The following is a 12,725-nucleotide window of genomic DNA, read 5'->3' as shown; positions in this document are numbered from 1 at the left end:
GCGCTTACGTCAGCGCATGCTTAAGTCACCAAACCAAGCGCTAGCCGCTAGCAAGCCCACAGAGCCTGCCCACCTTCACACTCCACAATAACATTTCCAATAGCTTTAAAGTACAGCGTAATAACCAATGATGTAATTTCCCCCACAAGAAGCACCACAACACTGGATGAAAGGTGAGCTGAGGTGTGAGACAGCAGGTTCTGACAGCTTGCCCAAGACAGGTTTGGAAAGCAAGTGTGTTTGAAACAGGGCTCAGAAACGGAATAAAGAACAAATCGCTTCATTCTCAGCAGCAGTAAAATATTAAAGTTTCCTTTCTCTAAAGAGTGCAGGCTGCCTATCTAACAAACAACAACAAAAAACAAACCGCCCTGCGTCTCTGTCTAACTAATACTTTAATCTAATGAGGTTTAATCAATTGATAAGTGTTCAAATAGGTAGGAGATGCAATAACATAGCTATAGCTTCCTTCAGTCATTAGCATGTTAACCTAACATGACTGATATACAGTACTGTGAAAAAGTCAGACACCACCCTTCATGTATTATCTTCTTAAATTCTTCATTTTTCAGGAGTTATTTTCTAAGATATTACACTTATGTAAGGAAGGGAAAAGTCAAAGAAAAATAGGGAAAAAACAGGAGTTTCCAAACTAATCATTACTAATAATATAAACAGTACTTAAAGTATTCATCTGTAAGAGACAGGAGAAAATCAAGCTCCACTCATGCGTCAGATCTGAAAAATGTTTTAATGAGTGACGTCACTCAGCCCTGCATGAGCATCCAAATCGCAGCGAAAAGGTCTCATTTGTTTGTGTTGTGTGTGCTGGTTTGTGCTGTTAAAACAGATACATGTGCAATTTTATTTATCAATTACACGCTAAACAGTTTTTAATACAAGCCATGACATCATGCACCACACAAGTGTCTCGGACCAATGATTACAGCTTTAAAAAGATCTGAAGAGATGCACTTTTTGCCTCCTGAATAGTCATAACCATGATTAGTCATCTTGATTTTTAAACTATAATTATTCAGGTTCACAATTGCATTTGGTAGAAGTTAAGAGCTGAATAAAACTGAATTTTGTTTCTCCAAAAGTGTATTATTTTTCACAAACAGTAACAGATATTGTAGCATGTCCGAAATGTTCTGCAAGATAATTTTAGCATGTTAGTTTCACACTGTTTATTAGCTGGGTTATTGCATAAGGACTCTGTGTTATGTGGGGTTAGTTCACTGGCTGTGTTCTGTTAGATTAGGAAGTATGAGTCAGTCTAATGCTTACAGCCTAGGAAGAGAGATGTAGCTAGGCTTAGAGCGAATTATTACACAAAACCTCCCTTTTGTATGGCGTGGCTGTGGCCAACTACAGCCTTTACTAAAGCATAACAACTTGTGCATAAGCAGGTGATATATTCAACATTTTCATCTTATATTGCGGCAAACAACTGTTTTCACTTTAAACATACAGTGGGGAAACAGCGTCCTGAGCACAGAATTAAGTCACGCTGCCTCTGTGTGCTGCATTCCGAGCTTCTCCGACAGCTGCGCATGCATGTTAATCCTGCCCTGTGAACATATCGGCCTTCCCCATGTTTTGTTTTGCCCTCCCCAAACAGTGACCACCCACACAGCGAGCATGCACAATTTAAGGCAAAACGGGAAAATTCTAACAAGAAGCTGGTGAAAAAGAAGCTGACTTCAGCTTCATTGAGAGTTGGAATGCATGAAAAGGGATGAGGAGGTCGGTCCTGCTGGACAGGTGGGTAACTAACTCATACATGTCAGTATTGTTTGCCTTGTTTGCGAATGTTTATGATAGCAACTGGTTAGCCTCACAACAGCAAGTGTACTGACAGTTTGCTAGCCCCCCTACCGAGCTTAACGTTACCTACATTACTTGCTGTGCCATTGTTCATTCTAACATTATATCATGGTATTTGTGTGTACAAGGTTTTTGAACGGTTTTATGGCCACAAAGATCTAAACAGGCGTGTTGGCCTCGACAATATGTGTCCATGAATTTGGGAGAGGAGTTTCTGAAGGAGCACTGAAGGGAGAGGTGTGTTTGTTTTGCTGTTGAGTTCAAATATCAACAATCATTCTCCAGAATCATGTAGACCTCTTTTAATAGCAGGGATGCTACAATATAATGGGGAAAATGTTATTAATCAGTAAGCTTTACATTAACGTTTCTGAAACTGTTAAGGATGAATTTTCAGTTGTGTTTTTGTTCTTAGTAAACCAGTTTCCACTTTTCATTTTCCTTCCTCAAACTGTTCTGGAGCTGTGGTTTGAAAACAAAATGTTCAAGGTAAGACTGCAGCACGCTAGATGTCAGAAGAAGAAAAGAGCGGCATGAGGATTTATTGCCCCTGACTCTGGTTACTTAATTAGCTGTATCTAAAAACAAACAAATGGAGGAGGAGAACAATGAACGAATTGTTGCTTAATGTTTCTGAACACCCTAGGATAACTTTCTGTGATGTATCACTGTAGCCTGTAAACACCATTCACTTTATTTCCCATCCTGACAAGCCCAAACTTTATCGTTCTCTCCCTCTCTGTCCGCTGCTCCGGATCAATTGCTCAGCCTGCTGGGAGGTTACTGGTGCTTTTTTTGTAGTAAAAGTTGTTTGGAAGCAAGATCTTCCTTCGGGGCAGGTACACTATAGGCGAGTCTTTGGCTTAGAAGGCAAGAGGTGGAAGTCTGCAAAAATATCGCACAATAGTGAGGAGAGTTTCTTTGGACTCTACTGATGTTGAGCTAGCAGTGAATCCTAGCAGCACTCACAATGAGCTATCACATTCAATCATGGATGTGGAGTAAAAATGCCGCTTTAAGAAAGGCAACAGCAATATTTGAGACCAGGAAATACAACACTTTGTTGCTCTTATAACAAAACAACGCTAGAAAATTCACCCTGACACCATAATCCCCTCTGCCTCATATGGGTCAATGGCTACTTTCCCAGCCAGCATTAGATCAAAGGGCAGGATCAGCAGCTCATGGTCCAGCACAGGTGGATGCCACACTCCTCCAGTTCACCAAAGGTCACAGTGCTGGCCAGTCTGAGGCGGGCAGCCACGGCTAACGGGCATCCACCCAGCAAAGCCTGCTGAGTCGGCATTGTCAAATCACAGAGGCCAGGACGCTCCACCTGCTTGTTATTGTGGCTTAAATGATTGTGAACAACAGTAGACGGTGTCCAACATCGCACCTGCTGCTCTTGACCCGCTGTGCTTCTCGTCCTGTAACCTTGGCCATTTGCGGACCAATATGCAGAATTTGCTGCTGTCAATATGAACAAAACTGTTGGCAATGACACCCAGTCAGGGATTCGACAAGAGATTCCCCTACTTTTAGGACTGTTTAACTGAAGAAAAAAAAAAAACTATTTAAAAAAAAATTTAAAAGTTAATTTTGAAACATTAAGTGAAACGAAGTGCTCATCCTCTACAAAGAACAAAGGTATGAATATCTTAATGCACACCGTTTATTTGCTGAATTCAACATATAGGGAAAAAATTAAAACAGAAAATATGGCTGTGCAAAAGTTATGGCACGTTTTATATTTTAGTTTGTTGCGTTTTTTTTTTTCAAATAAAGCAAATAAATAGAAATTCCGTGCTAAAATTTGCGGAAACACAACTAAGTCTGTTCTCTGTAAAGGATAAGCAAACTTATTTTCACTTAGAATCTGTATTTTATTTGGTGCTTTATTTATTTATTTATTTATTTTAAAATCTGTGTTACCCTATCATGTTTATACTTGTCAGTTGTGGTTAACCTGCATTTAACAGCGATGCAAACAGCTATCTTCAGCAAGTGCACTTTTAAAAAAAAGAGATGCCCCAAAGGGTTCTCTGACCGATGCCATAGAACAGTGGTTCTCAAATCATTCTTCAGGGCACCCAGACTGTCCATATTTTTGCCCCAACATAACTCACAATGAAAAGCACAGAGCAAAAATGTGGACTCCCTGCGGATCCCTGAGGGCTGATTTGGGAACCACTGCCATAGAACCCCTTTGGCTTCCCTCAAGAACCATATCTAGAGAAGAGGTCTGTGAGTGTGCAGACGTTTTAAAAGGATTAAAAAAATCTTTACATAATGAAAGTTTTTGGGATTTCAGCACATAAGCTATGCAACTATGAGCATCACATACGAGGGAAAATGTTTGCTGAGCTACATTTCAATAATCTGATTGGCCGCTGCCCGGAAAAGCTTGCTTCTCATTTGCGTAATGTTCCACCAGAACAGAGAGAACAGAGTGAGCAGAGCCTGCATCAGTGACTGCTGTATTGGTGAAGAGCTGTACTTAACATAGCTCATTCATTAGCATGTGTGGTATAGCTTTCAGAATGACGTCACACACGCTGCTCAAAGTTACAGCACCCCCAACATCCTCAAACACATCTTTCCACGTCCCTGGAGACAGAGACGGTTCCTAAGATCAGGTATCTGCGTAGTGCAAGTTAATGTAGAGTCAGTGTCTTACCTCTACAGTGAACTCCTTCATCAAAGCCATCCTCACAGTCCTTGGCTCCGTTACAGAGCTTGTTGAAGTGAATGCACTTTCTTGTTCCAGTGCACTGTATGTGATTGAGAGGACATCTAATTATCACTTCTGCAGCACCTAAAGAGGAGATAATAAAGATGGTTAGAGTTGGCAAGAATACACTACAAGTCACATTAGAATTAAACAGACCTGTCAAATTAAATAGGCCTGTCAAAATTATTACATAACCTCCTGATCACAACTGAGTTGATCACGACTACTATTCCACAGGTGTTAGCTTCCAGTCATACAGTTACACTGCAACAAACAGAATGTGAATAGAATGGGTACACTGGGGTGGGCAATATGGCAAAAGTACATCACAGTACTTCAAGACATTGTCACACAAGACAGTTGAATGCAAAAGTTTGGGGACTCCTTACCAAATGACATGTTCTGCTGGTTTTTTAAAGTGACATGAACTAAACACCTCTGCGGCAAACTATTAAAAAAAAATAACATTTTTATAATTCATTTATATGTGATTAAATTGTGGCATGCGCAGAAGTTTGGATACCCTATAAAGTCAGTACTTAATAACACCCCTCTTGGCATATATTATAGTTTTTAGTCAGCTTGGAGTCTTTCTATTCCCATTTCAGGAATTTTCACCCACTCTTTCTTGCAGAATACGTCTAGTTCTGCGATATCAATGGGCTGTCTTCACTGCACATAATGTTTAAGAGCTACTCAGATTTTCAGTGATGTTCAAGTCAGAGGACTGTGAGGGCCATTCCAAGAGCCTGCAGTAGTTCACATTGGATTTTGAGGAATGTTTTGGATCAGTGTCCTGTGGGTAAAAGCCAGCCTCTTTTCAGCTTTAGTTTCTTGACTGACTGTCACATTTTCTTCCAGAATTTGTTAATATTTAGTTGAATCATTCTTCAATCCACTTGTGCAATGTTTTCTGTGCCATTGGCTGCCACACCCTCACAGCATAATAGTTCCACCCCCCTTGCTTAACAGCTGGCAATGTGTTCTTTTCATAACATGCTGCTCCTCTTTTCCCTTCTAACATACCTTTGGTGACTGTGGCCGAACAGCTCCACTTTTACATCAGTCCACCACACTTGTTTCTAGAATGTTTCTAGCTTACCTAGATATTGTTTTGCATAATTCAGACACTGACTTTTGTGCTTAGAGAATGATATGAGGAATTGTGATGTAATTTATCATGATAACACTAATAGCCATACAGCCCACCTCTAGGATGCATTTTCATCAGCTAGGTTGAGAAAATGTGTGTAAATAAAACAAAAAAGCAGAAAACGCTTATATTGTGACATATTAGGGGTCTTACGAAATCACCAAAAATTCTAACTTCTGGCTGGGGTTATAATGTGTTTAGGCACCAGTGAATAATGTTTGTTTATTTGGGCTTGATCTGTATCTGTTGTCAGTTGGGAGTTACTAAGTAGGAAGCAAAAGACTTAAACCTGGCCACTTTAAGCCTGCACTTTAATAGTTGTATACCATGAACCAAAAAAGATCAAATTGTTTATTGCAGTTATTTATATGGTAATTAATCATCAACCATCATGATCCTGACAGGCCTACAATGCGCATCCAGGACCTTCAGCAGTTAGCTCCCAAAAAGATTCATAAACTGCATCACAAACATGCATACAGTTTCGCAATATAGTCATTATTCTAAATTCATGTTGAAAGACGGGCAATATGTCAGTTAAGGATTTCTGCATTAAAAAACACATCAACATCAGCATTATTCATTTCACAAGTAAATTCATTCAAGTACAGTTTTCTTCCCCCAGCTGCTGTTTTTGAGGAGTAATGGAAATGGGTTTCTCATTCACTGAGGTGTCTATCCTCTTTCTCATCCTTATACATCTTCATTTTGCATGGCAGCCAAATGCATTGTATATTGTAGAATAGCTAATGTGACTTGGCTGTTGGCAAGCTCTGATTCTGAAAAGGCTTTTAACACTTTTAATCCAAAATCATTGTCTGTAGATGATGACGGTTTTTGTTTGCGTTTTCACTGAGGACGGGATAATAGAATAACAAAATTAAGCATGTGGGCTGAATGTGGATTCTTTCAAAAGTACTATTCGGACAGGATTAGTTTTTCAGGAGGAGGAGGGGTAGTGCTAAAAAAAAAAGAGTAGAAAATAGGTCAAACTATTTCACTTAAAAGTGTTTTGGTTACCCAAACCATCTACCTAAATGTCTTGACTGAATGCAATGTGTCATTAACACTGTCAGCAGTCAAGGTGTTTTAAGGTGGGGTTGCTGAAAGTTTAAGGAAAAGATGTGTGATATGAACTATGATGTCACGCAAAATGACTTGCCTTTTTTATTTATTAATTAATTTATTTATTAATTTACATCAAACAGAGCATCATAACGTGCTACAATGATTGACACGATGCACATTCTTTATGCTCTCTCTCAGAAATATACTGTAACTCTGCATAGACTTTTCATGCAATATAACCTGCTTGTGCCTAACAATGTGCCCCCAAAGCATCCAGCAGTTGTTAAGAGTAGCAATTTGGCTCGCTGTAATTAAAATGCATCATTAACTTAAGCAGTGCACGGCTACTGCAGGTTTTGAAAATACATAAAAAATAAAACACAAAATAAAAAATACTCCACACGCATATATGGGTCCTCACTATACTCAAGTTAAGAAATTATTATTATTAATAGTAGTAGTACCGGTTGTTATTCTTTTTTTGGTCATTACAACACTAAGATCTGTGAAACTCTGGTAAAAATTACACTACTCCACATCTAATTCCATCCAAATAGTGCTGTAGTCACATAATTTTTAAACAAGCACAAAGTCCTGTACAGGTATATGTGCCTATTTCAATGTTATATTCAAAATACTATCTAAAATTATATAAAACATACTATATATTTCAAATAATAGTAAAAGTAAAAAAGAGTGCCTAAGTCTTAGTGTTTCATTATTTAACTATGAATGTTTTCAAAATACACATGGGAGAATAGGGCTCAATTCCTCACCCAGGCAGGAACATCAATGCTACGCCAATAAGAGTCCTTGGGCAAGACTCCTAATTCTTACAATTGCTCTAGACAAGAGTATCTACTAAACATATAAATGTAAAATAATGCTGAGTGAATGTTATTTTGTCTACCTACAAATTCTGCTTTGCTTCAATAAACAAACTGAAATGAGATGAACAAACTGTAAACTAGACAGGCCTACAACAAATATAGTTTCCTTTTGGAGGCATAATGTGTAATTGAAAGAAATAAGTCACACCATATTGTCCCAGGCTGTGTCCAAAATAGCCTACTACACAAACTGTAGCAGGTTGCGTACTGATTGTGCCTAAAAGAACTAAGTAGTATGGAGGATGTGACCTACACAAATTTCTCCAGTATGGCAAAAATATCCAGACGACACAATACATGGGCAAAATTTTCAACTATGCGGCCAATGATATCTCTGATATACTGCATTCCAAAATTCAACATGGCCGTTTTGGGAGGACACAACCACTGACGTAACCATCTGATTTGCTCTGAACAGTTTAACAGTCCTGTTCCAGTTTTTTATAGAGAAAATAAAAGGAAATAATTTGTCTGCTACTGCTTTTCCTGCCGGTCTTCAGGAGGCTTTGCTTACTTTGTCTAGTTAAATTACTGAATAGACAATGTGGTTAGAACAGTAACTTAATAAAGTTGGTATCAGCCAGGTCAAACGTCTTATTACTCTGTGAAACTAGCTCATATTTCTTACAAACAACGAATTTACTGACTCACAAATAGATGAACTGTAATCTCAGGAATGATGGGGCTCCTGTTCATACTTTTGGGATGAGTTGGACTGAAGTTTGTGATCCAGAACTAATCATCCAACATCAGTAGTTGACCTCACTACCACTCGTATGGCTGAATACAATCAAATCCTCACAGCAATGTTCCAACATATAGTGTAAAGTCTACTCAGGAGATTAGAGGCTGTTACTGCTGCAAAGAGAGAGTCTCCCTACAAATATCTTTCATTTTAGAAGAAACGCTGGATAAACAGGTGTCTACAAACTTTTGGACATATAGTGTAGACATATAGTTTGGACGTATAGTTTAGAATGGAAGTTCATCATGGCTCAAAGATTGTGATAATATCGTATTGTGGGCTTCTAATGATTCTCACCGATAATGTGTTTCAGATACTCATAACATTTCAAATGTAAAATATTAAGCAATATAAATTGTGTCATGATAAAAGTTATGGGCACATGTACTGTATACTGTATTTCCACTATTATGAAAACGATAAAATTCTGAATTGGGCCATTCATTTTAATTTAGGAAAATTCATACTAACCATGGACCTATACATCATTTTTACAGTGACATAATTGACCAGTTGAAGCATTTATGTTCAGCAGTTAGTGAAGTATGAGCTCCATCTCCCAGGCTGTGTCCTACTCAAGGTGAAAATGCAGCTTGCACGTTGGGCTGTATTTCAGTGTAGCTGAAAATAGCCTCATAGTTGAACTTCATCTTGCAGTAGACTAAGTGCAAACAGCCTAACTTTAGTACAACAAACACGTCTCAGAGGCTGCACTGAGTGCTCTGTCCAAGCTTGCATAGCATCTTTTCTTGCTGCTGTGACCCAGACAAAGGATTTCAGAAGAAAATTGCACACAAATGTTTTAAGATGTTGGGACAATTTCCCAGAGCCAGATTAAGCCTAAGCTTAGACTAGAAATTGCTTCCAGTGGTGATTTATCATTGGCCTCACGATTTAGTTCAAGCCTAGGCCGTCTATGTAGGCTAATTAAAAAGGCTAAGGGATAAAGCACTCCAGGGTGGGCATTTGTACAAAAATAATCCATAATGGGTTGGTGTTCTGCAGTCGTTACCAACCTGGAATGAATTATTTACAACACATTATCATTTTTAACCCATTTATAGTTACATTTAATATTCTGGAATTTATGCCAAACAAACAAGCCTCTATGAATTACTAGCCTATAGCAACAAATGAAACAAATGTAACTTATGTAGGCAAGTAGAGATTACAGGAATTCTTGGTCATTTGCCAGTAAACAGCCACACTGCAGTAATCGGTTGCTATAAGGCTCTTTCTGCTAATAATAAGGCTGATCTAATTTTATTATCAAAAACTTTTGATATTTGATCTAATCAACTCTTTAATAGTGAATACAAGAAACATGATCTTGCACTGGCTCTGCTGCTTCAATTGGTAAACTTTTTTGTTTTCTCGCTCAACATGCTATTCCTTGTCGCAGCTAAACTAAGCTTCCAAAAGTACAACCACATATTATTATTACAATTTAAATTTCTGTACCACAGCATTTGCATATGATTTGTATTTTAGTCACATTGGCAGAATTAGATATCATGTTGACACTCAATGGAAATGTATTCATACTACTATTCAATCTGGTTTCTACTCTGGTCATAGCAGTTTAACAGCAGCCATACTGACTATGAATAATATAATGGAAGCTCTGTGAACACTGTGCTGCCATACTTACTGACTTGTAAGAAGCTTTTGATAATGTTGACCATTCACTTTTGTTAAATAGATGATAGAGTGTAGATTTCAGCCATAAGGCTTTTAGGCAGTTTGAAAATTCTCTTTTCAGTACAGATTTGTTCATGTTGGTTTCTCTTTCATAAGAGTCTCTTGGGGTGTCTCCCAGGGATCTATTCGAGACCCTGTCGCTTTTTCAATACTACTTCTTCAGCGAAAAAAAAGCCAATATTCCATTTTGTATTATATTTACTCTAATGATATCATTTCCCACGCTGCTCATTTGTTCTATCAAGCTATGGCATCTGTCGATCAGCTAGGCAACAGGAATTCTTTATAATTGCCTCTAAAATAAAAAGATTCAATCCACAACCTTAATTTAATAAGTTAATCCAAAGTTTTAGCTCTGTGTGCTAATGTTTTAAAAAAGAAGAAATTCAGATTTAAGATGTTATGAAAAGTAGGACTTTCCTGAATAAATAAAGGATAAAAAAAATTAAAATAAAAAAAATAATAATAACGAACAGCTGTAATTTGTCTTGCAACCTGTACTAGTTCTTAAACTTTATCGCTGTCATAGAGATTTTACCAAAATCCTCTGACCAATCAGGAATAACGCTGCAGAAGAATGTGACTTAATGTGTTAACTCTGACAGCCCTCATTGGATTGTTCCTCTAACCCAACAGATGCTTACTGCAATATAAAGCTGGAGAGAGAAACATGCAATATGTAGAAAAAGAAGAGCGAAGGAGAGAGAGTGAGAGAGAGAGAGAGAGAGAGAGAGAAAGAGTGAGAGAGAGAGAGCGAGGGAGGAAGAACACAGCTTCAGCGATCTTCTCATTGACACTCCTGCACCCAGCAGCTGTTTAAAGATTCATGAGGCACATAGGTGACCCTCATCTGCTGAGCACGGGAGCACATAAAACATGTCTAAGCGAAACATCGGCTTCCATTTTGCATGCTGTGAATGTGTCACACTGCACCTTAACTACACCAGTATCAATTACCATAACTGCAACACAGCCACTTAGCATGAGATTTATGGTCCACGTGATGAAGCCTCTTACAAATCTCCAGAGTCTGTGCTACATCAAAGCTCTGATCCTAGGCCAACGTAGGCATCCTAAGTGGGTGCTGAATTGTTCAGTGGTGTTCATTTCTACTTCATGAGATAAAATTATGCCACAATTAAGACAGTCATCAAACGAAGGTAGCCAGCCTTATCATGTGGTCTGATTTGCATAGTTCTTCTTTCCTATTACTAAGGTAATATGAAAAATGAGCTTTTTTTCCTCTCCCTCTTTTCCATCAAGTACCTTTCTTTCCTTAGCTGTAAGATATGCCATATTAAAAAAAAAAAAGTGGGGATGCACTGATGTGGGAAGTGTAGGCTGATGCTGATACTTTTCACTTTCATATTTGCCAATGCCAGTATACTTTTATAAAATATATAAATTTGGACTGGATTAGCTTTGCAGAGAAATATAACATTTTTTTCTGTAGGGTTACAAATGCAGAAGAAAAAATAAAATACTGATATTTTAGCATAATAGCTTAGTGTTTTCATTCTCATTGAACACTATTCAACTGACATTTTACTGTGAAAAATGGCTCAATTAGATAATAACTCATATTTTATTCAGTAGTATCAAGATTTCCTTACTAACAGAGCACAGCTAAGAAAGCAAAACACTGTCTTTGCCCAACACCTCTAACATTGGAGCACCACAAGCATGCATTAGTTCTCCACTATTCTTTATAATGTATATGAGTGTAAAGCTCAGGAACCAAATGATTTTATTTAAGAATATTCTGATAATTCTACGTTTTTAGCTTTATCGACAGAGAATGATGACATTATTTCAACAGCGTGTTAATAGGCTGGTAGATTGGTGCAACTAGAGCTGGGCAATGTGGCAAATATACAATATCAAGAAGTTTTCATAATATGCAATAGGTCATGATGTGCATTATTTTCTGACATTTGATAAAAGGAGTGGCACATTTAAAAAAATATGAACACAATCATTTGCTTTCAACATTTCACATACTGTGCTGTACTAAATCCAATTAATTACACAGGGCTAATTATGCTGTCAAACATGCAGTTGGCAAGTGCTTTCTGATTACTGACGATATCCATGACATACTCAGAAAAGCCCATTGTGGCATACTGTGACATAATTATCACGATAGCGATAAATATTGTCACATTGCCCAGCCCTAGTTGCACCCATAATGCTCTTATTATCAATACAAAGACGACAGAGAAGATTATTTTGTTCTCTCAGCTGATTCCTATCCACCTCCATTAACAATTCATAGTGAGGCAATGAGGCAGGTTGTGTCCTATAAATATCTTGGTGTACATATAGATGCAACATTATCATGGAATAGTCATGCTGATACATATCTGCAGTGAGGTACAGCAACACATTTATTTTCTTCGCAGGTTAAGACCTTTGAGGGCCATCAATCAGATTGTGTGTGATGGAATACTGTGTGTGATGGAATACTGTGCAACAACATGGTGGAGTTGTCTTTCAGTGAAACAGACAAGATTGTTTAGACTGATAAGAATTTGTCTTGGTCTGTGTTTGGAGGACAGTTTTAGAAACAGCTTACAGGAAAAGTATGGAAAGATTGGCATGTAATAT

The 12,725-nt window shown here is 38.0% G+C and overlaps 1 protein-coding gene across 1 annotated transcript in view; it reads right to left on the bottom strand.

Moving 5' to 3' along the window:
* Positions 1-12,725, bottom strand: part of lrp1bb (low density lipoprotein receptor-related protein 1Bb) — a 401,537-nt gene that overhangs the window by 262,433 nt on the left and 126,379 nt on the right. The window contains exon 3 of the mRNA XM_036590747.1: positions 4,508-4,645. Within this exon, the coding sequence (XP_036446640.1) occupies positions 4,508-4,645 (138 nt within the window). The remainder of the gene's footprint in view (positions 1-4,507; positions 4,646-12,725) is intronic.

Source organism: Colossoma macropomum, unplaced genomic scaffold (genome assembly GCF_904425465.1).
Source record: "Colossoma macropomum unplaced genomic scaffold, Colossoma_macropomum, whole genome shotgun sequence".
Lineage (NCBI taxonomy): Eukaryota > Metazoa > Chordata > Actinopteri > Characiformes > Serrasalmidae > Colossoma > Colossoma macropomum.
This window is presented reverse-complemented; position numbering and strand designations above follow the sequence as displayed.